This window comes from Pseudoliparis swirei, chromosome 19 (genome assembly GCF_029220125.1).
Source record: "Pseudoliparis swirei isolate HS2019 ecotype Mariana Trench chromosome 19, NWPU_hadal_v1, whole genome shotgun sequence".
Taxonomy (NCBI): domain Eukaryota; kingdom Metazoa; phylum Chordata; class Actinopteri; order Perciformes; family Liparidae; genus Pseudoliparis; species Pseudoliparis swirei.
In genome coordinates, this window is record NC_079406.1 from 3,841,567 (window position 1) to 3,867,582 (window position 26,016).

At 44.5% G+C, this 26,016-nt stretch overlaps 2 protein-coding genes across 3 annotated transcripts in view; one reads left to right on the plus strand and one right to left on the minus strand.

Annotated features, from left to right (window-relative positions):
• tenm1 (teneurin transmembrane protein 1) overlaps positions 1-18,736 on the plus strand; it is a 233,911-nt gene extending 215,175 nt beyond the window's left edge. For both annotated transcript variants that reach the window (XM_056438944.1, XM_056438945.1), the window contains 9 exons: positions 369-613; positions 1,748-2,041; positions 3,624-3,868; positions 5,713-5,855; positions 8,101-8,312; positions 8,533-8,834; positions 10,177-10,883; positions 13,742-13,884; positions 17,148-18,736. In XM_056438944.1, coding sequence (XP_056294919.1) covers positions 369-613; positions 1,748-2,041; positions 3,624-3,868; positions 5,713-5,855; positions 8,101-8,312; positions 8,533-8,834; positions 10,177-10,883; positions 13,742-13,884; positions 17,148-17,909 — 3,053 coding nt within the window. In that variant the 3' untranslated portion in view covers positions 17,910-18,736. The remainder of the gene's footprint in view (positions 1-368; positions 614-1,747; positions 2,042-3,623; positions 3,869-5,712; positions 5,856-8,100; positions 8,313-8,532; positions 8,835-10,176; positions 10,884-13,741; positions 13,885-17,147) is intronic.
• A 1,179-nt stretch (positions 18,737-19,915) lies between these two features.
• sh2d1ab (SH2 domain containing 1A duplicate b) lies at positions 19,916-24,027 on the minus strand. Its single transcript, XM_056439532.1, has 3 exons — positions 23,474-24,027; positions 22,517-22,580; positions 19,916-20,534 (listed from the first exon to the last, which is right to left on the minus strand). Exons 1-3 carry the CDS (start codon positions 23,611-23,613, stop codon positions 20,373-20,375), a joined length of 366 nt encoding a protein of 121 aa, XP_056295507.1. The 5' UTR covers positions 23,614-24,027; the 3' UTR covers positions 19,916-20,372.
• Positions 24,028-26,016: the final 1,989 nt, after the last annotated feature.

The window sequence follows — 26,016 nt, forward strand, 5'->3', positions numbered from 1 at the left end:
CTTTACTGCGTCTCTCTCTCTCTTCCTCTTTTTATTGCTCTCTTGCTCTCCGACTTCCATTCTTTCTCACAGTCTTGTTGTTGTTGAATAGATTATATTGTTTATAAAGATACAGTGCGGCGCCGACGTCGTTGAGAGGAAACTTTTTTACCGTCGGTGCAAAACAAAAGAAAAACAAAAGAACTCGTCTTCATGTCTTCTGCATTCACGTCGTCTTGCTGGATCTCATCCTTCTGTCTCTTTGATTTATTTTCAAGGACAACGACTGATTATTGTTCACACTTTTGTCCTCCTGCATTCTTCTTGTGCGTATGTGGTTGTGTGTGTGGTTGTGTGTGTGTGTGTGTGTGTGTGTGTGTGACCTTCAGACCACGCTCAGAGTTCGTACAGAGTCAGCGCCGACGGCTCGTTCCTCGTGACGCTGCCGAGCGGCATGGAGCTGTCGCTCATCACGGAGCCCCTCCTCCCCGGAGGCGCCGGGGGCGGAGTCAGCCCCACGGCCAGCCGCTGCAACATCAGCCTGCCCGGCGACCACGCGCCCAGCCTGATCGAGTGGAGGCAGCGGAAGGAGCAGAGCAAGACTAACTACAGCACTTATGAGCGCAGGCTCAGGGTAAAGCACTAAATCACCTACTTAGACTTCAGCGAGCTCAGCGAAAGGAGAGTCCTCTAAATTCATTACCACACAGCGTGGGTTAGTCCACCGTGGGAACCAGCAAACATCACCAGGCGAAGGAAAAACATATGGAAACCTACATGTGAATAAGTCAGAATGCATCACAGATATATATATATTTAATATCTATTTTAAAATTTTGAAATATTGACAGGTACATAACACAGTAAGCATACTTTAACTGATATTTACATCTTTTTTTTAACAGATAACAAACCTCGCCCTCCCACCTAGAGAACAGGAAAATAAATACATTAAAATAGATTTTAAAAAAGAGGTCAAAAAACCAGAGTGCCCACATTTTTGTTTATCTAACAGTCAAATTAATACATGAATAAAACAATTTAAAAATGTATATATTGTGCACCTCACAGATCTTTAAACAAAAGTTGTGCAATCTGGCCTTTTCGCCTTTTTATCAACAAATGGCAAAAGATCTGTCACAGCAGAGTGTCGCTTACCTTTGGACCATTTCAGGTTGTTCACTTGAACTGCTTTTATTTCAATAACAAAGGGAAAAATGGGAGAAGTGTTCTAAACTTTTGTCAAAAGTTTAGGGTCACCCAGAAAATCTTGTGTTTTCCATGAAAACTCACACTTGTATTTATCAAATTAATTGCAAAATTAATATAAAATATAGTCAAGATATTGGCAAGGTTAGAAATAATAATAATAATATTTATTTTTCTTCAAACTTGTGGCTCAAAGGAAGGACAGTTATATAGCTTCTCTCTCCAGCATAACTGTTTTCAGCTGCGCTCACATACAAAGGGGTTTCAAGGGTTTTCGACCCCTCTGTTAGTCTTCTAAGGCAATAACCCAATGTACCACTAGAACACTGGAGATGGGCCTCTATACACCTCTGTAGAGACTTCATTAAACACCAGAGAATAGTAATTTACCACAATAATAATGTAGAGAATGTATTGATGATTAATTTTATGTTATCACAGTGCTTTATTTTGAAAAATAAGGACATTTCTACGTGACCCCAAACTTTTGAGCGGTAGTGTATGGATATATATATATCTTCTCCTTCCTCTAGCTGATATTTTGATGATGTTCCTCCAGGCACACAACAGGAACCTGCTGTCCATCGACTTCGACCAGAGCACCCGGGTGGGCAAGATCTACGACGACCACAGGAAGTTCACCCTCCACATCCAGTACGACCCGCTGGGCCGGCCCGTGGTCTGGTCGCCCAGCAGCAAGTACACCGAGGTGAACGTCAGCTACTCGGCCGGAGGGCTGCTGTCGGCCATCCGCCGCGGGGACTGGTCCGAGCGGCTGGAGTACGAGAACGACCGCGTGGTGTCCAGAGCCTGGGTCAACGGGAAGATATGGAGCTACACGTACGCAGACAAAGTGAGGCCCGACGTCCCGATGGCTTTGGTCTTTAACTCTTTGCAAAATATTCTCACGCATCTGCTCGTCCATTGTTCTCCGCTTCGAGGTGATTGCGAAAGTAACGCCGCAAGTGTGAGGAGCGCTTCTGTTGTGTGACGCTAAAGCTGCAAAGAAAAACGAAAGAAAGACTGAATTCTAATCATTTACAGTGCTCCAATCTTTCAATGTGTTTTTTTCCACGTCCTTTGAGGCAGCCTCCAGCTCCCATTCATTGTATTTTACTTTGAAAATCAATTTGCAGAGTGAATATTATGTCGGAGTTCACTGAAGCAGACTTTTTAAATCAGTATATATATATCTATTTAAATATATATAGATACATATACAGTATTATAGCTTCGCGACTGAGCTACAGCAGCCGTATGAGCAGCCAATATGTTCATTGTGATGAATTATGTAACTCTATAACTTGATTTTCACAGAGTGGTGAAAAGAAAAGAAACCCGTGGTTTCCTCAAAGTGGGTTTCACAGACAAACACGTGTGTCCTGTTTTTATGCAACACGCAGAGAGCGTTATGTTGCTTCACAGGTGTGACAAAGCGGAGTGCCACCTGCAGCGGTAATTTCCGCCCTTGAGATTAATTCTTAACTTATTTTTAATTTAATGAAATGATATTCGGCCTGAGATATGTCTCACGTCGAATTTTTTGGGTCTGAGAACATTGCAGAGCAAATGAGGTTATATTACAGAACCATCTTGAAATCATTAATACTTGCATATATTATTTAGACATTAATATTATACCTCACGGTTGAATAGAAAAGTATTTTTTACACAATATTGTTTTAGACGGTTGAAATAGCTAAAGGACTGCAGGCAAAGACTTTTTTTTTCTTTTTTTCTTGCCAGCAAAGTAAATGCAAAATTCAATAGCAAACTAATATATGTATATATACATATATATATATATATACACATACATATTTATTTATATATATATATATATATCCATATATATATGTATATATGTATATATATATATATATGTATATAAATATATATTTATATAAAATAAATAATAATAAAATAACACAGATCTCCTCTCCAGTTATGGGGATTTGGTTTAGTTTAGGAATCAAAGGCGACACACTGCAGGTGAATAGGGAAAATATTTTTAAACAAATAGATATCACAAGGATATGTTCCCAATTCCTGACAAAGACATTTTGTACTGGAAGTTTTCTGGGATTTTAATGTTAAATATGCAAACTAGGCATTATCTAATGATAATATTTGGTGAATTTAGGAGAAATCTGTCGATCCAAATAGACAAAATGTTGCATGTTTTTTCTCCACTGAGGTGAAGAAAAGTAGCTCAAACTATGTTTTCATCTGAGTTGTGTCGCCTTTAAATCGCCGTCAACGATTAACTGAAAAATAAATGATCCTCGAGCTGAAACCGAGGTCGTCTCTGACGTTTTCCCCCCGAATGACATTGAAATAAAAACAATGAGCTCCCCAGACGGATGAAGAAAGATCCCGTCCCCCCACCGAGCTCCAGGATGCTCACTCCTTACCACCCGTCTGTGTTCCCGCAGTCCATCATTCTGCTGCTGAACAGCCAGCGGCGCTACGTCTTCGAGTACGACCAGACCAACCGCCTGGTCGCCGTGACGATGCCCAGCATGGCGAAGCACACGCTGCAGTCGCTGCTGTCCATTGGCTACTACAGGAACGTGTACACTCCCCCGGACAGCCAGTCCTCCTTCATCCAGGACTACGCCCTGGACGGGCGGCTGCTGAGGACTCAGTACCTGGGGACGGGACGCAGCGTCATCTACAGGTGGGACGCGGATATATACAGTATATATATATATATATATGTATTTATATATATATAAATATAGAAAAATATATATTTATATATATTTTTATATATATAATATATATATACAGGACTGTCTCAGAAAATTAGAATATTGTGATGAAGTTCTTTATTTTCTGTAATGCAATTAAAAATACAAAAATGTCATGCATTCTGGATTCATTACAAATCAACTGAAATATTGCAAGCCTTTTATTCTGATTTATTGCTGATTATGGTTTACAGCTTAAGAAAACTCAAATATCCTATCTCTAAATATTAGAATATCATGAAAAAGTATACTAGTAGGGTATTAAACAAATCACTTGAATTGTCTAATTAACTCGAAACACCTGCAAGGGTTTCCTGAGCCTTGACAAACACTCAGCTGTTATAAATCTTTTTTTTAACTTGGTCTGAGGAAATATTAAAATTTTATGAGATAGGATTTTAGAGTTTTCTTAAGCTGTAAGCCATAATCAGCAATATTTAAAAAAATAAAAGGCTTGCAATATTTCAGTTGATTTGTAATGAATCCAGAATGCATGACATTTTTGTTTTTTAAATTGCATTACAGAAAATAAAGAACTTTATCACAATATTCTAATTTTCTGAGACAGTCCTGTATATATATGTATGTATTTATATATTTATATATATCTTTTTTTTATATATAAATATATATATAATAGAAATGTATGTTTATATAGAAATATGTATTTATAGAAATATATATTTCTGTTATTTATATATATTTATATAGATATATATATATATATATATATATACTGTATATATGCAGGATATATGACCGGCTGTTGGTTTTTATCGGTTCATTTGAGGAAAGTTCTTACGTTCATGGAAAACCTGGAAAAATCATGGAATTTTAAAATGGTTTATTTCCAGGCCTGGAAAAGTCCTAGAAATTTCCAAAAAAGTGTTGGAAAAGTGATGGAAATATTCTTATATTCATATGTTTTACACAGTTTGATTTAAAAGAATAAACTTTGATATACATATTTATTATATTAATCAAACTATTGTCTCTCATTCATTTGTGTCATTTAAATACTCTGAGATTTTTACAAATTGTTTGGTCATGGAAATTCAGTTTGAAGTCATTAAAAAGTCATTGAAAAGTCATTAAAACCCATGTGTGTGAACCCTGTCGTTTATTATTATTATCCATTGTTTGAGGAGGTGGTGCGGTGTGGAAGGAGTGCCGGTTTGCTTCTGATAAAAACTTTTAAGGCGTTATTTATCTTGGCCTTGTCGTACTGCATACCACCACACTGAACTTGGCTTGATGACGGTAGTGTAATTAAAGGCTAATTTCAGGCATGTAAAAGCACTACTACACAAACCGTGCCACACACTCACACACACACAGCCGTCCTTATAATATCTCTGATTGGACTAATGGGGGAGACTTGATTAAAGGTCACGCTTTTTAATAATCACACCATGTCAGACGCCACTGATCTGATTTTAATGAAAGTTGGGGCGACTGATTCGGGCAGTGTGTTTTTTTGGGGGCATTTAACATTTCGCATTTCTGCTCCTCGATGGGCGACACTGAAACAAACGGCCTTATTTTGGAGATTTTTTTGAAGGACCATAACTGCCACAGCAGCCATGTTTGATTTTGATGGAGCGCTGAAAGCCCCTAAGGGCTGTTTGTATTATTCAGAAGGTGTACGGCAGGTTTACTTATACTTTATGTTCAAATGTTGTCGTAAAAATTCCGTTTTATTCGACGTGTAATTTATCGTCTATTCTGTGAATTCGTCCCTACCTTTTTTCGTCTTCTTTCTCTCTTCCAGGTACACTCCAGCAGCGCGGCTCTTCGAGGTGGTTTACGACTCCACCCTGGTGACCTTCACCTACGACGAGGCCTCCGGCACCATCAAGACCATTCACCTCACCCACAACGGCTTCATCAGCTCCATACGCTACCGGCAGATAGGTAGCGTAGACGCACTCACGTCACGTGCCCGTAAAAAAAAAAACGCCATCTCCGAGCATAAAAACGTCTCGTTAACGCAACTCCTAAGCGTCTGCGCTGCGACTCGACTGCGCTGCGACTCGACTGCGCTGTGACTCGACTGCCCGATCGCGGCGGGTCGGATTTGCGGAGAGGTATCAAAACTCCGTCGTCTGGCTTTGAGTCGGCCGCGCTGCCATTTCATCTGAGACGCAGTCACAGTTAGAAGTGCGAACGACACCCGGCGTGCTCCGAGTGGAAGAGCCAGCCCCCGCGTGCGTGGACAGTCATTCATGTTTCCTCGTTCCACTCAGACACGTCGTCTGCGTGGGACGGGAACTCTTGAAATCCTTCCCAGAGGCCATCAATCATAACGTGGAAATTGTTTCACGAAATTAGTTAGAAAGACGCTGCACTGCAGTAAATTGCAGTACCGCCCGGTAATGGCAACGCCGTGACTCGGAACCCTCCGGGCGGCGGCGGCGGCGATGTTCGGGCGCCGTCGTTGTGAAGACGGTTCAACGATTCCCTCGAGTTACGGATTATTTTTTTTTCCGGGGTCGTTGAGAGCTTTCTAATCTCTTCCGCCGGTTCACTTCACACAGCTTTGGGGTTGGTTCGCCGCGATCAGGTGTCACTAATCTACGCCGGCACAGCTGTGTGTGTGTGTGTGTGCCCTCACTGTGAATAGACTCTCACCTTCCTTTAACTGATCTCATTTGGGCAGAACAAACGGAGCCTCGGAGAGAGGGAGCGATAGCGGTAATTGTCCCCCGAGAGGAGACGAGGAAGAGCATCGGGACCAATGGAAGTATAGAAACGGAGGTGTAGAGAGAGGTAGGCGAGGACGAAAAGGAACAGGAGAAAAAAAGGAGGAAGGAAAGATGACAGCTCGGGGGAAGTGACAGCCAGAGAAGCGAGACGAAACAGACTGCGAGTTCCCCAGGGCTGTGGAGGAAGACAAAAAAACTCCATCTCACTCTCTTCTGCTTCTGCCACCCCCCCCCCTCCCCCCCCCCATTAGCGAAGGTTTAGAATCAACATCGCACAGAAAATAAAAAAATAATGTGATGTGATGCTGATCCGGCTCTCTGCAGTCTCCGAAAGCGAGACACTTAGTCATTTTAACTGCAATCAGAGTCATCTCGAAGAGCACCGTAATGGTGTTTCATTAGCGGGCCTCCTTTTCCAAACGGAGGCCGAGGTGACGAATGGTGTTGTTAAAGTTGACGTTCTGACATTAAGGAGCATATTGGTCCATCGCGGCTATTGTCTTTAGATTTCATTATCTCTCCATATTAAAGGTCACCGGTGGAAATGCCACGGAGGTGTGTGGGGATAGTTAAGTCGGAATGGATTGCGCTGCGCGTGTCTTTGTTAATGATGGTGAATTAGTCCATCTGAATTCATTAGGAAAAGGCTTGTGCCGGGTGGCGACGGTGGCCAACGGCGAGGGCCGCGATATGCAGAAAGACACTTTTATTGAGGACTTCACATATTTCACATCAGTTGAAAGCACACGGACGTAAAACTAAGGCGTACATGTTGAAATGGCTGTACCAAGTTCCCTGATTCTTGGCTTTTACAGGTAAAACCAGTGGTTCGAAAACTGTGGGGCACGCCCCTCTAGTGGGGCGCAGGGGTACTACAGGTGGGGCGCAGGGGGAAATGCAGAAAGACGTTAATTGAAGACTTTTTTAGATATTACACAAGTTGAAAGCACACGGACATAAAACTAAGTCATTAAATATATGTTGAAATGCCTGTAGCTTCGTGAACGTGTTTCCGTTACGCCGTTAGCATGTTACGCTGTTAGAAAGTTACGTCGTTAGCAGGTTACGGCGTTTGCAGGTTACGGTGTTAGCAGGTTATGCCGTTAGCAGGTTATGCCGTTAGCAGGTTACGCCGTTAGCAAGTTATGTCGTTAGCAGGTTACGCCGTTAGCAGATTACGCCGTGAGCAGGTTAGGCCGGCGCGACGGCCAAGACACGCTGATTCTTGGCCTTTTGCCAAAAGCCATTCTCCGTGAGATGGGCTTTTCCGCTGTTGCCCTTCAAAACAAAAGCTCGACATTGAGCATGAATTGAGAGTGGCCGTATTAAACCCGCTTTTTAAAAAAATCGTAGTGGAAAGCAGCCTCATTGCAGCCACTAATACAAATAAAAATCGACACTTGCTAATGCGTGTCATTGAAGCTTAAACATCGGTGGATTTCTCCCACTCATAGGTCCCCTGACGAGTCGGCAGATCTTCCGCTTCAGCGAAGAAGGCCTGGTCAACGCCAGGTTCGACTACAGCTACAACAACTTCCGGGTGACCAGCATGCAGGCGGTCATCAACGAGACGCCTCTCCCCATCGACCTGTACCGATACGTGGACGTGTCGGGGCGGGTGGAGCAGTTCGGCAAGTTCAGCGTCATCTTTTACGACCTCAACCAGGTAGGCGGGACTACAGAAACACATGAGTGAGCACGTCTGTCGTCTGACTTTAATGTCACGACATTAACAAAAGATCGACTGCTTTGCGAAGCGACGGAGCATCTGTCGGCTCGTTGGTTTTAGCTTTTATTGCCCATAACTTCATTGTTTTGGTTCGTTGTGTTCTCTCGCGGATCGTGAACCAACCCCCTGTCTCCCCGTCCTCGCCCCCCCCCCCCAGGTGATCACCACCCATCTGATGAAGCACACCAAGGTGTTCAACTCCTACGGCCAGGTGGTCGAGGTCCAGTACGAGATCCTCAAATCCATCGCCTACTGGATGACCATCCAGTACGACTCGACGGGGCGCACCACCACCTGTGACATCCGGGTGGGCGTGGACAACAACGTGACGCGCTACACGTACGAGTACGACGCCGACAGCCAGCTGCAGAGCGCCTCGGTCAACGAGCGGCCGCAGTGGCGCTACAGCTACGACCTCAACGGGAACATCAACCTGCTCAGCCATGGGACCAGCGCGCGGTGAGTGGACCGCACCGGCGATGCGTCGGATGGGTTGTCACAATGTGTGTGTGTTGCACGTATCCGAGTTCCAGCCTTGCTAGCGCCACGGCTTTCGGGACGGCAATGCCAAGTTGGTCAACTTTTGTCTGGACTGAACTCAACGCCTGTTTTCTGAATTAGCATTTATTTCGGACATGTACGTTACCCAGACTGACCGTGACGCTGCGTTCACACCAAAAGCGTTGCGGATGTTGGCAACGCTTTACTCGCGTGAGTTTGTGGCTTTTCGCTTCATTACCGCCTTGGAGGGGGCGGGGCTTATCTCTGTGGCTTTACTCTGTGGAAACAGTTATCATTTCCTTCACGGAAGAACTAACCACTAGTTCTGCTTCATACTTGTTGTGCACATCCCATAAATGTCGGAACATGTAACGCCCTTGTGTTTGTGTTCATAACATTAATATCATATATATACATACACTACCGTTCAAAAGTTTGGGATCACTTAGAAATGACTTTATTTTTCAAAGAAAAGCACTGTTTTTTCAATAAAGATAACATTAAATTAATCAGAAATACACTCTCTACATTGTTAATGTGGTAAATGACTATTCTAGGTGGAAGTGTCTGGTTTCTAATGAAATATCTCCATAGGTGTATAGAGGCCCATTTCCATCAACTATCACTCCAGTGTTCTAATGGTACATTGTGTTTGCTAATCGCCTGAGAAGACTAATATCTGATGAGAAAACCCGTGCAATTATGTTAGCACAGCTGAAAACAGTTATGCTGGTGATATAAGATATACAACTGGCCTTCCTTTGAGCTTGAAGTTTGTAGAACAAAATTAATACTTCAAATATTAATCATTATTTCTAACCTTGTCAATGTCTTGACTATATTTTATATTCATTTGATAAATAAAAGTGTGATTTTTCATGGAAGACACGAAATTGTCTGGGTGATCCCAAACTTTTGAACGGTAGTGTATATATATATTTATACATGACATCACCCGTAGGCTCACAGCTCGGTGACCTTCACCTCTACGTCTGAATGTCTCTTCCAGCTCCACTAGAGCAGCAGTTAGATTCACCACCGGAGAAGCAGCTCGACGCCGATTGGCTGTCGCAACTCGGCGTCGGGCGAATTTTTCGCCGAAGTTTTCATATTTAAACTTGAGGCGTCAATCCCAACCATTCACGTCTGTGCATTGACTACTTTTGGTGTGAACGCAGCTTTATGATCCGGGAAAAAAACTTAAATTCCGATCAACCTCAGCTCAATGACGTGGTTAGTGCTAACGAGTAAATACTAGCACGCTAACAGGCTAAACTACGACGTCTTCATTTCATCCCAGCTTGACGCCGCTGCGCTACGACCAGCGGGACCGCATCACGCACCTCGGCGAGCTGCAGTACAGCGTGGACGACGACGGCTTCCTCCGCCAGCGGGCCAGCGACCTGTTCGACTACAACTCCAACGGGCTGCTCACGCGCGTCTTCAACCGGGCGAGCGAGCACACGGCGTGGTACCGCTACGACGGGCTGGGCCGCCGCGTGGCCGCCAAGAGCAGCCAGGGCGAACAGCTGCAGTTCTTCTACGCCGACCTGTCGCACCCCACCCGGGTCAGCCACCTGTACAACCACAGCAGCAGCCTGATCACGTCGCTGTACTACGACCTGCAGGGCCACCTCATCGCCATGGAGCTGAGCAGCGGCGAGGAGTACTACGTGGCGTGCGACGGCGTCGGGACGCCGCGGGCCGTTTTCTCCAGCAAGGGGCGGCTGGTCAAGGAGATCCTCTACACGCCGTACGGCGAGGTCTACCAGGACTCCAACCCGGACTTCCAGCTCGTCATCGGCTTCCACGGAGGCCTCTACGACCCGCTGACCCGGCTCGTCCACCTGGGGAGGCGGGACTACGACACGCTGGCCGGCCGGTGGACCTCGCCCAATCACGAGCTGTGGGCGGAGCTGAGCAAGGAGCCGGCGCCGTTCAACGTGTACGCCTTCAAGAACAACTGCCCCGTGGGCCGCGTGGAGGAGATGACCAAGTTCACTACGGGTGAGCCTCGCACGCGCACGCACACACGCACACACACACACACATACACACAAACACACACACACACAGAAAACACTCACACACACACACACACATACACGCACACACACACACACACACACACACACAGAAAACACTCACAGACACACACAAGTTTCAAGTTTCAAGTTTCAAGTTTTTATTGTCACATCCCCTTTTATACAAGTATAATCGGTTTGTGAAATTCTTATGTGCAAAACACCCGACAGCAGTAGCAGACTAAAAAAAGAATAAGAATGAGAATAAACTATACAATATCCACACAAAAAAGAAGAAAGTATTAACAATATATATATAAAACAATGTAATAGAATATACATCATGACAATATATATATATAAAACAATGTAATAAAATATACACTTTTTTGAGACAATATATATATATATGTATATACATACCATATATATATACAATATATATATATATAAAACAATGTATATATATGTGTATATATATACAATATATATATATATAAAACAATGTAATAAAATATACACCATGGCCATAGATATTCACAGAATATGTTCTGGTGTGTAGTGTTAATGAGGGTCTCAGTCCTTGTTCAGCAGCCTGATGGCCTGACTGAAGAAGCTGTCCCTCAGTCTGTTTGTGCGGCACTTGATACTGCGGTATCGCCTGCCTGACGGTAGAAGGGTGAACAGTTTGTGGCCGGGGTGGTTATTGTCTTTCATCATCCGTTTGGCCCTGACCACGCACCGCTTGGTGTATATGTCCAGGATGGAGGAAGCTCACCTCCAACGATGTACTGTGCCGACCGCACCACCCTCTGTAGTGCCCTACGCTCCAGGGCGGTGCAGTTCCCGTACCAGACGGTGATGCAACCTGTCAGAACACTCTCGATGGTACTGGTGTAGAATGTTCTGAGGATGCGGGGGGCCATGTTGAATTTCCTCAGTCGCCTAAGGAAATACAGGCGTTGTTGGGCCCTTTTCACCACGTGAGTGGTGTGCGTGGTCCATGTGAGGTCCTCGGAGATGTGCACGCCGAGGAACTTGAAGCTGCTGACCCTCTCTACTGCAACTCCGTCTATGGAGATGGGGGTGTGCTCTCCTCTCCGCTTCCTGTAGTCCACGATCATATACACGTAACCTACTCACACACTCACACATAACCTACTCACACACACTCACACACACACACACACACAACCAACTCACACACACACACATAACCAACTCACACACACAGAACCTACTCACACACACACACACGCACACACACAACCAACTCACACACACACATAACCAACTCACACACACACAGAACCTACTCACACACACACAGAACCTACTCACACACACAACCAACTCACACACACACACGCACACACACACACAACCAACTCACACACACACACATAACCAACTCACACACACAGAACCTACTCACACACACACACACACATAACCTACTCACACACACACAGAACCTACTCACACACACACATAACCTACTCACACACACATAACCTACTCACACACACACAGAACCTACTCACACACACACATAACCTACTCACACACACACACACACACACACAACCAACTCACACACACACAGAACCTACTCACACACACACACACACACGCACACACACAGAACCTCACACACACACACGCACACACACACACACAACACTCACACACACAGAACCTACTCACACACACACACACACACAACCAACTCACACACACACACAACCAACTCACACACACACAGAACCTACTCACACACACACACACACACGCACACACACAACCAACTCACACACACAGAACCTACTCACACACACACACGCACACACACAACCAACTCACACACACACATAACCAACTCACACACACACAGAACCTACTCACACACACATAACCTACTCACACACACATAACCAACTCACACACACAGAACCTACTCACACACACACACACTAAAAACAACTCTCACACACACACACAGAACCTACTCACACACACACACACAGAACCTACTCACACACACACACAGAACCTACTCACACACACACACATAACCTACTCTCACACACACATAACCTACTCTCACACACACAGAACCTACTCTCACACACACACACACACATAACCTACTCACACACACACAGAACCTACTCTCACACACACAGAACCTACTCACACACACACACACATAACCAACTCACACACACAGAACCTACTCACACACACACACACACATAACCTACTCTCACACACACAGAACCTACTCTCACACACACACACACACATACTAAACATCTGCCATAGAGTGAGCGAACGCTCCACTAACTACAGGTAAGCTGCCTGGCGGGAGAGAGATGAGGTGACAGGAAGCGGCGCCGGCCTCCGATGCCTCTGATCAACTCGTTTCCTTGAACATCGGCCCGTCGTGTTTTGTTGCCTCTGCCTGTCGACGACGCACCGCCTCCCTCCAGAGACCAAACAGAAACGCAGGCGGGGGGGAGAGCGGGAGAATGAATATGGGATGTGGGCGGGTGCGCGTGTCCTTCTGGTTAATGGAACATTCATTCGGCCTGTCCCCGTTTCCCCGCTGCAGGATTGTTTATCACAGAACGTGTGTGTCGGGGAAACGCCGGCCCAGCCCCCTGCGCCATGTGATTCTCACACCGTGTGTGATTTCCTGTACACGGGGTTGTTTGCCCGGCCTTATGACTTTTTCTTTGCTTCACGGTATACGCGTTATATTCTAACTTTTTCCTCGCCGTGCAATTTTCTCTCTCTCTCTCTCTTTGTGTGTGTGTGTGTGTGTGTGTGTGTGTCCAGACATTGGCAGCTGGCTGCAGCTGTTTGGTTTCCAGCTCCATAACGTCGTCCCGGGCTTCCCGAAGCCTGAAGTGGGCCGAATGGAGCAAACCTACGAGCTGATGAAGACCCAGACTAAGACGCAGGACTGGGACTCCAGCAAGGTGAGCTTCTGATTGGTCGAATAATAAGTTCGGTATATACCAAATACATCGAAAATATCTGGGGGGTTTTCTCTGCATGTTTCGTGACTCATTTGGGGTTCTTCCGACAACATTATGGCTGGAATCAACACCACGTAAAAAAAAATTATGTTTTTCAATATCAGTATGTCGAAAAAACAATTAGTCAATCAAGAAATCTACAATTAGAAGAAATCCATAGTCATTGAAGTGGTTCCAGCTTCTTAAATCGGAGGATGTGTTGCTTCTATCTGTTTCATATCGTTGTAAATTTAATTTCTTTAAAGTTTAGACCGTTAACCAAAAGACTCTTACATCACAAGACGAGTCATTTAGGTAGAAATGGTGAATTAAATGAAGCACCGTCGCTGCTTCCTGTGCAAAAGGTTCAAAGAAACCAAATAATTTCCCTTAAAAGCAGAATGACAACGTGAGTGTGAGACGAGGAAAGTAATAGTCTTTATTATGCCGATGTTCCACTCGGGTTTTCTTGTTCCGCGGCAGACATTTAGACTTTTTTTTTGTGTGTAGCACAGTTGTTACAAATAAGATGAATTATGGCTCTGTTCGAGTGTCAAGACCACTGACAGTGTGTCGGCGCGCACAATGCCGTGGCGCCGCGACACCGGAACGGCTGAAAGGGATTCAGCTCTCATTCATTCTATTATTCACGAGTCAAAAGTCTTCTGAGTAGAAAAAAAAAAGAGCCATTGTGCAGATGCGTCCGGGACGCTGTTGAAAAGGAGAAGCGGCGTCATTAACGAGCTTTTCCTGTTACAATTCAAAGAGTCTGGTGAGGATGACGCGTCGTTTAAGTGGATCCAAACCTCTGTGTTGTCTTTTTTTTGTGTTCATACGGTCATGGAAAACCTGGAAAAGTCATGGAAATGTGTTATATTCATATGTTCGTTTGTAGAGTTTGATTAAAAGAATAAACATTGATATAGATGTTTATTATTTTAATCAAACTATTGTCTCTCATTCATTTGTGTCGTTTATGGTGTATACACCGAGATGTCACAAAATGACAGCGTTGACCTTTTGACCTTTGAGTTTAATGAAACACCTTATTATATCATCACCATGGCTCCCGGGAGGCCCACGTGTGGCACTTGATTAAAGGCCACCGTATTTTTGGGGGTGTTTTTCAGTTAATACTTCGGTTTATGCCTTTTTTGTGCTTTCATTTCTCTCGATAACTCAGGGTTCATCCGGTCATGGGAAACCTGTAAAAGTCCTGGAATTTAACAATGGCTATTTCCAGGCCTGGAAAAATAATGTAATCCCGAAAGTTTAGAAAAAGTAATCGAAATTTGTTTTATTCATATGTTCATTTCAACAGTTTGATGAAAAGAATAAACATGTTTCTAAATATTTATTCTTCTAATCAAACTATTGTCTTTCATTGTGTTATATACTAATTTTCGTACAGTCATGGAAAACCTGGAAAAGTCATGGAATTAAAATATGTATATTTCCAGAAAAAAAATGTAAACACGAAAGTTTCAGAACAGTCATTAAAATGTGTCATGTTCATTTAAACAGTTTGTTATAACAATATGTATTCATTTAATCAAACTATTGTCTCCGAGATTTCACAAAATGTTTGGTCATGGAAATTTGGATAAAGGTCATGGAAAGGCCATGGCAATGTATTCTATTCATATGTTAATTTAAACAGTTTGATTAAAAGAATAAACAGTTATATCAATATTTATTAATTTAATCAAACTATCGTCTCTCATTCATTTGTGTCAACGAGATTTCACAAAATGTTTGGTCATGGAAATGTGGTTTACGGTCATGGAAAGGTCATGGAAAGGTCATTATATTCATATGTTCATTTAAACAGTTTGATTCAAAGATAATGAGAAGGTCATGGAAATGTATTATATTCATATGTTCATTTAACCCTCCTGTTACCTTTAGGGTCAATTTGACCCCATTCAATGTTTAACGTTGGTGTTCTTTGGGGTCAATTTGACCCCAGGCTGTTTTTCACTGTGTCAAACATATAAGAAATATCAACTTTTTTATATATTTAAAGGGCTATTTAGGTCGTCAACAAACAAACATAAAGTACCTCACACTTAAACTTGGAAAACAATATTAATTCTATTAATTTTCTGGAGGTTTTAATTGCTGGGGTCAACTTGACCCCGAGGGTAAAATATGTCAGTAAATATAAAGGTAACAGGAGGGTTAAACATTGAATGGGGGTAATGGTGTGTTCACACCGGACGCGTCAACATTTTGACGCGCGTCGAGATTACATGTAAAGTCAATGCAAAGCTGCGTCGAAGCTGCGTAGCTGCGTATTTTCCAGCGAGCAGCGCGTCAGACGCGTTTGAAGCAGCACGAACAGAGAGTTTGTCGCGGGGCGAACTCAGCGAACAGAGTGAGCAGATGCAGCTCGTTGACGCGTGAGTTCAAATTTCCCAACTTTGGCAGCAAAGACGCGTGAGTCATAGTTGCGTCAGCCAATCAGCGTTGAGCAGCTCCGCTCGTCATCGTCCTGCCGGTTAAAAAAAATGGAGGACAAGATTATTATCGCCGTCTGTGGGCACCCCGAACTTTACGATACAACTCTTTATGCTTACCGAAACCGGAGCTATAAAGATAAAGCGTGGAACAAGGTGGGAGAAGCCGTGGGACTACCTGGTAAATTTTGAATGTATGTATTTGCTTTTATTCTCGCTATTTGTTGTACTTTACTATCAACCAACCGCCGGCATATGTGTTTCATGGCAGAGGAGATCTGCCGCCGTAGGTGGAAAAGTCTCAGAGACACGTATCAAAGAGAGAAGAGAGAGAGAGCAGCGAGAAGCGCAGTCAGAGTGCAGCTCAGTCCACTAAAAAGTGGAAGTACGCTGCGGTCCTGTGGTTCCTCGACTCATTTATTACTCCGCCCCCGACGCGTCTGGTGTGAACACACTTTTTTCGACGCGCGTCAAGACTGCTGCGTCAGACGCGTAGAGAATTTTTTCGACGCGTCCGGTGTGAACGCACCATTAGGCAACAGGAGGGTTAAACAGTTTGATTAAAAGGTCATGGGAAGGCCACGTAAAGGTCATGGCAAGGTCATGGAAATGTATTATATTCATATGTTCATTTATACAGTTTGATTAAAAGGTCATGGGAAGACCACGTAAAGGTCATGGCAAGGTCACGTGAAGGTCATGGAAGTCCATAGTCCAATCTGTCTTCCCCCTGTCCCAGTGACCCAGCAGCGCGTGTCTCCTCAGGTGGTGTTGGGGATCCAGTGTGAGCTGCGCCGCCAGCTGCGGAGCTTCATCTCCCTGGAGAGGCTCCCGCTGGTGTCGGAGCCCGTGGGCTCCGCCCGCCACGGCCCCGCCCGCCCGCCGCCCTTCGGCTCGCGGCCCTCTCTCCTCGGCCCCAGCATCCGCTTCGCCGTCTCCCGCGGCCGCGTCAGCGCCGAGGTCATCGGCGTGGCCAGCGAAGACAGCCGGCGCGTGGCCGCCGTCCTGCACGGCGCCGTCCACCTGAGCGGCCTGAGCTTCACCGTGCGCGGCTGCGACACGCACCACTTCCTGCAGTCGCGCCCCATCGAGGAGGACCTGGCGCTGGGCCTCGGGGCCGCCGGCGGCCGCGTCCTGGAGAGCGGCGTCAACGTCAGCGTGTCGCAGATGAGCGCCGCGGTGAACGGCCGGACTCGGCGCTTCGCCGACATCGCCCTGCGGCAGGGCGCCCTGTGCCTGTGCGTGCGCTACGGCGGCAGCGAGGAGGAGGAGAGGGCGCGCGTCAGGGAGGAGGCGAGGAAGAGGGCGGTGGAGGGGGCGTGGCTGAAGGAGAGGAAGAGGGCGGATTTAGGGGACGTGGGGAGCCGGCCGTGGAGCGAGGCGGAGAAGCAGCAGCTGCTGTCTGCCGGACGGGTCCAGGGCTACGACGGCTACTACTCCCTCCCCGTGGAGGGGCAGCCGGAGCTCTCCGACTGCCCCTCCAACATCCACTTCATGACTCTCAGCGAGGCAGGGGGGGGCAGGTAACAGAGACACGAGACACGCCCCCCGCCAAAGACGCTCCACTCTGATTTGTTCTACTGTTTCTATACCGGATCAAACACAAAAAAGAAGGAAGAGGACGAAGAAGACGAAGAAGAAAAAGAGCAAGAAGAGAGATTAGGGGGGGAAAGAGTTATTTCCAAATGCCTTTAATCGTGACAAAATGATGGTATTTTATTATTATCGTCCAGTTCTCCAATTTCTAACAGTGGCACAAGCGGTGTGTGGTTTGGCTGTGGCTTCGCTTTTTGTATCCCGACCGACCGACCGACCGACCGTCCGTCGTTTGCTGTTTCGACAATGTTCTTCATTTCGGATTCTCTGGACTGGAGAGACAAAAGACTTTTGAGGATCGCCAGTGAACGAGACCCTCCTCTTCATCACGACTCAAAAACTCGAGAGCTCTCCGGTCGCCGTCTGAGTTCCTCCGTCGGTTGACCTCGGATATACTATCGTTTACATATTGTGTGAGAGAGGCCTTGGCGACGCTGGCGCTCCCCCCTTCAGAGGAGGAAGCCCCTCCCCCTCCTCTGGTGTGTGTGTGTGTGTGTGTGTGCGTGTGCTCCAACAGTAGTGTGTATGAGTGTGTATACTAAGAATCAAGAATGTACATAGCCAGTGCTTTCACACTGAAAAAAAGTGCTCAACTGGAAGTTCTGTTGTTCATAAGTGTCGGTATTGTTAATCAATAGAAAAAACAGTTACATTTTTGCAAAGAGTTATAAATGCTATAGTAAATATCCTCGCTGAAAGAATCAATCTGACTTTATTGGGTTACAATGCTGATTAAAGTTATTACGTGTGAATTACCAGACTGCTCTCTGGGGATTTCATCGGTATCGTTGCTTATTTCTCTCTCTCCGTCTGCTCTCTCCCTCTCTCTCTCTGGTGTCATCTCCATCTCGTTCTCTCCCTCTCTCTCTCTCTCTGGCATCTTATCCCATCTCTCTTTCTCTTCTCCGTCTCTCCGTCTTCCCTCCACACGTTTTTCCGTGTTCCTCTCTTTGTTCTTGTTTCTGGGAGTTTGTAAATCTCAAATCTGTGCTGTCGTTACTCGCATCATCATTATGGCTCAAACCGAGATGTGCATGAGAAACCTGCGACTGTCAGAAGAGGAAGGAGAGAGAGGTAGAGCTAGGGATGATGCACAGAGAAAGGGAAGAATAAATGTGACAGCTGATGCTGAGCGAGTGGGTGGTGAGTGCATGAGGGGCAGGACCTGGAGTTGGCTGAGCTGTTCTCTGCAGCTTGTCTCCTCTCATTAGGAAACGCCAATCAGACTCCAAGTGCACTACTTCCAAGCCCCCCCCTCACACACACACACACACACACACACACACACATACACATACCCCCACCCCAAAAAACAAAGTTTTTATAAGAAAGTAGAGAAGTTTGTTTTTCTTCTTCTTTTATTTTTTTTAATGGAGCCACCACTAATCCCCCTCCCCGTCCGTCTGCCTCCCCCCCCCTCGCCACCCTCCCACAGTCACTCCACCATCTGCCCGCCATTAATTGTTTGTGTGTGTTTTCTCCCTCCTGGGCTGCGGATGACAAAGCCGCCGCACAATGCTCACGTTCTGGTGATATACAGTGTATATATATATATACATATATATATATATATACACGTTCATCCCGACTGGCACGTTTCTAAGCGGCCGCGCTCCGCCATATGCTTCGTCAGATACTGTCCAACCTCGGAAAGGATGGAGGGTCCGGTTGCTAGGATACCGCTGCACTGAAGAATGGTCTGGGCTGAATGGATGGTCCTTCTCTCTCTCTCTTTCTCTCTCTCTCACTATCGCTCTCTCTCTCTCTCGCTGTTTCTCTCGATCTCTCGCTCTCTCTCTCTGTCTCTCTTGCTCTCATTTTTTTCATGAGGAGCCAGTAATGTCAATCAGATGAATGACATATTTCACCCCCCCCCCGCCTTCCTCTCCCCCCCCCTCCCCCCTCTCTAGCAGTCAGCATTCTCTCCTCGAGAAAATCAGTACTTCAATATGTCAAATTGAATTTTGGTTCCCCATCATATGTCAGATGGGGGGGCTCCGGTGTGTGTGTGTTTGTGTGTGTGTGACCCCATTTAAAAGAGTTTATTTCCAACCAATATCATTTATTTCCTCTTGCCATTCACACACCTGAATTGCATTAAGAAAACAGAGCACAGTATTGTTGTCAGCTTACGTATGCGGAGATGGAGATTAATGTTTCAGCAGCTGAATATTTCACACGCCACCACCTCTGAAAAGTTATGAGGCTCTTTCTGTGCCGCAGAGGGGGGGGGGGATGCTGGGAGGATGCTCGAGCTTTAAATGCCTCGATTGAACTAACAGGAGCTGATTAATTGGGAGAGAGAGAAGAAGAAGAAGAAGAAACATTCCCTTCAGACACACAGTCGGCATCATGCAGGGAGGTTGTTTGTGTGTTCATAATTCAATAATGAGGTCAATATTTAGCGTGGCGGACATTGACCGGCGGCGTCTGGTCCTCCGTGTGGGCCGTGACGGCGTGGAGGAGAGGGACGGCGATGCCTTGTCCCGGCTTCTGGAAAGCTGCTATCAAGTTCCTGATTTGCCGGAAATATTGTTTCCGCACACCGAGAGTGGTCTGAAACACAAGAGGGGGGGGGGGGGAGGGCAGAGGAAGACTTCATCTCCACATTCAAGTCCCACGGGGAAATATGAAGAGGAACGGCTGCTGGAAATGAGACTTAAGTCTTATACATCAGATACGATGAAAGTGGAGGCAGAAACTTCCCCCGCATGAACCCGGGCCGCTGATCCACATTTAAGGAAATAAAATGTTATCAATAAATGGGAAGTTGCATGAAATAAATTGAATCTGAAATTGCTAAATAAATAAAAATACGATAGAAGGATGAAATATATACTCCGGCGGCTTTAAAGCTAAATTAATATATATATATATTTATTTCTTTTTTAAATGTTTAATATATATATTTAATATACAGGACTGTCTCAGAAAATTAGAATATTGTGATGAAGTTCTTTATTTTCTGTAATGCAATTAAAAAAACAAAAATGTCATGCATTCTGGATTCATTACAAATCAACTGAAATATTGCAAGCCTTTTATTCTGATTTATTGCTGATTATGGCTTACAGCTTAAGAAAACTCAAATATCCTATCTCTAAATATTAGAATATCATGAAAAAGTATACTAGTAGGGTATTAAACAAATCACTTGAATTGTCTAATTAACTCGAAACACCTGCAAGGGTTTCCTGAGCCTTGACAAACACTCAGCTGTTATAAATCTTTTTTTTTACTTGGTCTGAGGAAATATTAAAATTTTATGAGATAGGATTTTAGAGTTTTCTTAAGCTGTAAGCCATAATCAGCAATATTTAAAAAAATAAAAGGCTTGCAATATTTCAGTTGATTTGTAATGAATCCAGAATGCATGACATTTTTGTTTTTTTAATTGCATTACAGAAAATAAAGAACTTTATCACAATATTCTAATTTTCTGAGACAGTCCTGTATATATAAATATATATATTTATATATACATTTATTCTTTTTAATTTGTATACATATATATATATTTAGTTAGACAACCAAATGTGTTTATTATCATATTTACGTGTGACATTTAAGAGGCTTTAAGTGTCCCAACAGCATCCCAACAGCTTTACTTGTGACTGAAGACAATGTAAAAAGACACATAGATAATTTTTTGTAATCATATGAAAACAAAGCATAAAGTTATTCAGAATGATATTTATATATAAGTTATATTAGTCGTCCAATACAGCAGTTTCATGTGACTTTCTTTCATTTGGCTTCATTAAAACGCCATCAAGGTTCTCTCAGATCATTTTGATATCGCAGTAAACTTCCCCATAAGCTGTCGGTTAAACATTACCAAACTGAAGCATTATTCTGATTATATTTTGTATATTATGATTAGAAGAGGAAAACTCAAACTGTTTGTTTTCCTTCTGTGCCATCAATGCGACTGCAATGGTGAGAGAGAAAACAACGATTCTTTGAAATCCAATTGGAAATCAATCAATCAAACATGTGTGGTTAAAGTGATTGATATTGCACATGAATAATGTAAACCTGCCACTGAGCTCGGTTTAATTCCAGTCCTCCGTCTGTTGGCGTGAGGCTGTCAGCGAAGGCGTTGAAGGCCAAATGTCGTTACAACAGCTTCTCGCGTCGCTCGTCAGCGAGAGACACCGACTTCAGACGTCTGCGCGTGTTTGCCAACCCTCAGCGCTCCATTACATATCCCATCAGAAACGCTGTCAACTGCAATTTCTACGTTTCCCATCTCTGGAGTATATATGCTGATGCCGTGGAGTCTTAATTCTGCTGTGGTGGGGTAAGGGAGGGATTAGGTTTACATCACAGGTTGTTATTGTGAAAGGAAAAGAAGAGGTTTCTCCGCGCCGTCGTTCTCGATGAACGACAACAACAAAAAATTCATAGTTTTGCTCAAATTAGGCTTGTCACTCAAAAAAAACAACCCAGAGACCCAACGTGAGGGGGGCGTGGCCTCCTGTAAAGTGTTTAAGGAGGAGCGAGAAAAGTTTTAAAAAACGCTGGAAAAGTCTCACGTCTGCGGCCCAGGAGCCCGTGGCGTCCTTGTGGAGTCGGTACGTGTAGACGAAGCCGTCGTACCTGCACACACAGAAACAGCGGTGACCTTTTGACCTTGCAGTTTCATGAAACGTGACACTGTGGCACTTGGTAAAAGCCACCGTCTTTTTTGGGGGTGTTTTTCCATTAATACTTCAGTTAACGCCTTTTTGTGCTTTTATTTATCTCAATAACTCAGGGTTCGTACGGTCATGGAAAACCTGGAGAAGTCATGGAATTTAAAAATGGTTATTTTCCAGACCTGGAAAATCCCAAAAGTTTTGGAAAAGTCATGGAAATTAGTTATATTCATATGTTCATTTACGCAGTTTGATTAAAAGAATAAAGATTTATATAAATATGTATTCTTTGATTAAAAAATAAAGATGTATTGAAATATTCATTCTTTGATTAAAAAAATAAAGATGTATATAAATATTTATTCTTTGATGAAAAGAATGAATATTTATATAAATATTTATTCTTTGATGTAAAAAAATTATATTTATATAAATATTTATTCTTTGATTAAAATAATAAAGATTTATATAAATATGTATTCTTTGATTAAAAAAATAAAGATGTATAGAAATATTTATTCTTTGATTAAAAAAATAAAGATGTATTTAAATATTTATTCTTTGATGAAAAGAATAAATATTTATTCTTTGATTAAAATAATAAAGATTTATATAAATATGTAATCTTTGATTAAAATATATATTTATTCTTTTAATCAAATTATTGTCTCATTCGTTTGTATCATTTTCGGTATATACTTGTGTATACACCCAGATTTCACAACAATTCTGGTCATGGAAATTTGGTTTAAAGTCCTGGAAACCCATTGGTCAACACGCGTATGAACCCTGATAACCTCAGAAATAGAGGAAAAATAGCACCATGTTTCCGCTGAGGTGTGTGGTGGTACTCACAGCACACACAGGCAGTAGACGCCCGCCACGGAGTCGCTGTCGCGGACGAGGTAGCACCCGTCCCGCCCGTCTCGGGCCAGCCGCCTCTCGCCCTCCCCCTTGCCGATGGCTCCGTGGTAGACGGGCAGGTCCTCCATCATCACGGCTCCTCTCCAGGGTTCTACTTGTTGCCTCGTCTTCCTCTCCTCTTCCCTCAATTTGTCACAGCGAACGAACCCGTTGGTCTTCACTGGAAATCCTCCGGACTGGGAAGGCGGGTCAGGCCGCCGTCCAGCCTGTCATTTAATTTTGGGGTTCTCGATGGCTTCAAAAGTCGGTTTGAGAGTCCGAGCGGCGTTCTGGCGTGCTCCTCTGACAGCAGCTCGCTCTAACCTCTCTAACCTCTGTGTCTGTGCCTTCCTCTTCCACCACAACACACACACACACAATTTGTGTGGGTGTATATGGCAGGAAATGATTGCATGTTTTCAACAGGAAATAACTTCAAAGATCATAACTGAATATGTCCACAACAATAAAAAGTACGAGAGAGGGATGATAAAAAAAAAAAGAAGCAACGTCAATCTTCTCACACAGGAAGAGGTCGATGGAGCTCACGGCGGTTTGATCTTCACGCAGCGACTGTTTGAGGTTTTGAGGCCTCGCTTTGTTTTCTTTTAACAGACGTTAGCTGACTCTCTTTGTTGTTGTTTCCACAGTTAGAAGAGGAACAACTACTGAAGTAGTTTCTCTACGTACAGTAAGTGCACACACACACACATGTAAAAATACTCCATGTCAAAGTAAAGAGGCTCAATTTAATTAGTGTATGAGAAGTACTCTTCCTGCAGTAAAATAGCCCATGAGAGTAATATGTGATATATTGAATGATATAAATATGTTTTTTTTATATATACATCCTCTTTTCTGATCTTGTTTTAGGGTGAAATAAGTTAATTTGACCAGTTTGGTCCTCAAAGGGTTCTCACTGTCGCCCACTTGTCACATGGATATAGTAGAATGGAGTAGGAGGAGGAGGAGGAGGAGGAGGAGGAGAAAGAGGAAGAAAAAGAAGAAGAAATAGAACAAGAAGAAGAAGAAGAAGAAGAAGAGAAGAATAAATAGAAGAAGAAGAAGAAATAGAAGAAGAAGAAGAAGAAGAAGGAGAAGAATAAATAGAACAAGAAGAAAAGAAGAAGAGAAGAATAAATAGAAGAAGAAGAAGAAGAAGCTCTCCTTGTTTCTCGGCTTTGACTTGTAATAAAATACACAAGAAGACAGAAATTCCCTCCGGGGTCTATCCACATGATTCATATGATTCATATGATTCATGTGGTTAAATGTCGACATATAAAATGAAAACCATGCGTACGCTCGATGTTTTATGGCAGCCGAGCAAAAAGTTGAAAGCTGCAGTTTGAGAAGCACGTCACACATCACACATGTTCCCAGTCACATGTCGGCGCTCCGTCATCTCGGAGACGCTCACACCCGCACACAGCCGGGCGGCGGCCAACGAAGCGGGAACACGCCGCGGAGCTCCTCCTGCAATCTGTCCCGTCACCGCGCGGGAAGTTGCGTCGCGTCAGACCGGAGATGGGTGATTAAAACACGGAGCCTTCGTTCGAAGACTCGGCCGACCGCGGCGAGACGTGTGTTCTCAGAGGCGGTCGTGATGTCGCCGAGGCCTTCGGGCCCTCGGAGAGGCCCACTGGTTGGGTCGTACCATCCGGCGCGTTCTACGAGCCCGAGGCTCCATTCCACTTGAAGACGTCTGTTCCTTTATACATTCAGAACGGTACGCTGCATGAGTCATCAGTCTGTGTCAGAGCCATGTTCCCCCTCGGCTCGGGAGGATCATGAGCGGTGGGACTGAGGGGCTCGGGCCGGGTGAGCAGCCAGTGGCATCTGATGCGTCGCTTGTCCAGCACTTTAGCGCCATCCAGTGGCAACGCTCGCAAGGTTCTTGAGGGAGCATGAAAGAACAGACTGGATGCCTTTTTACTCCCTTTTTTGGTGGCTTATTATTCTGGATACACATTCAGGCTATTCGAGTTCATAAATTTAGAATATAGAGAAATGTAGAAGCAGATGTTCACATTTCCAGCTTCAGTGTAAAACTAAATGAAACCGTAGACTCCTCGGCCCTCGGAGAGGCCGGACAGGGTCAATGCAGAACGCAGTGGATACTGGACACAAATAGCAGACAGAGATACTTCATTGATTAGCTGACTGCTGCCTCCAACCTGGAAGGTATCATAAGGACATTAGTACGAGATTATGATATCTGGCCTTGATATGTATGGGAACCATGTGAAGCATTCTGGGAGAGGGGGGGGGGGGAGACTCACTGTGCATCTGCCCGGCTGACTGTGATCCCAGCACTCTCATTCCCAGGTGTGTGTGTGTGTGTGTGTGTGTGTGTGTGTGTGTGTGTGTGTGTGTGTGTGTGTGTGTGTGTGTGTGTGTGTGTGTGTGTGTGTGTGTGTGTGTGTGTGTGTGTGTGTGTGTGTGGGAGGGGGTCACAGCTGTTGGAGGGTGAGGTGGTGAAAAGGAAAGTAGAA

What these genes read in the sequence shown, in the direction of transcription:
- sh2d1ab (XM_056439532.1), bottom strand. Translation starts at nt 23,613, where the DNA reads ATGATGGAGGACCTGCCCGTCTACCACGGAGCCATCGGCAAGGGGGAG. An exon ending in GTCTACTGCCTGTGTGTGCT is followed by an intron (nt 22,581 to 23,473) that starts GTGAGTACCACC and finishes CTGTGTGTGCAG; the next exon opens with GTACGACGGCTTCGTCTACA. An exon ending in CGGGCTCCTGGGCCGCAGAC is followed by an intron (nt 20,535 to 22,516) that starts GTGAGACTTTTC and finishes CTTGTGTTTCAG; the next exon opens with ACCACTCTCGGTGTGCGGAA.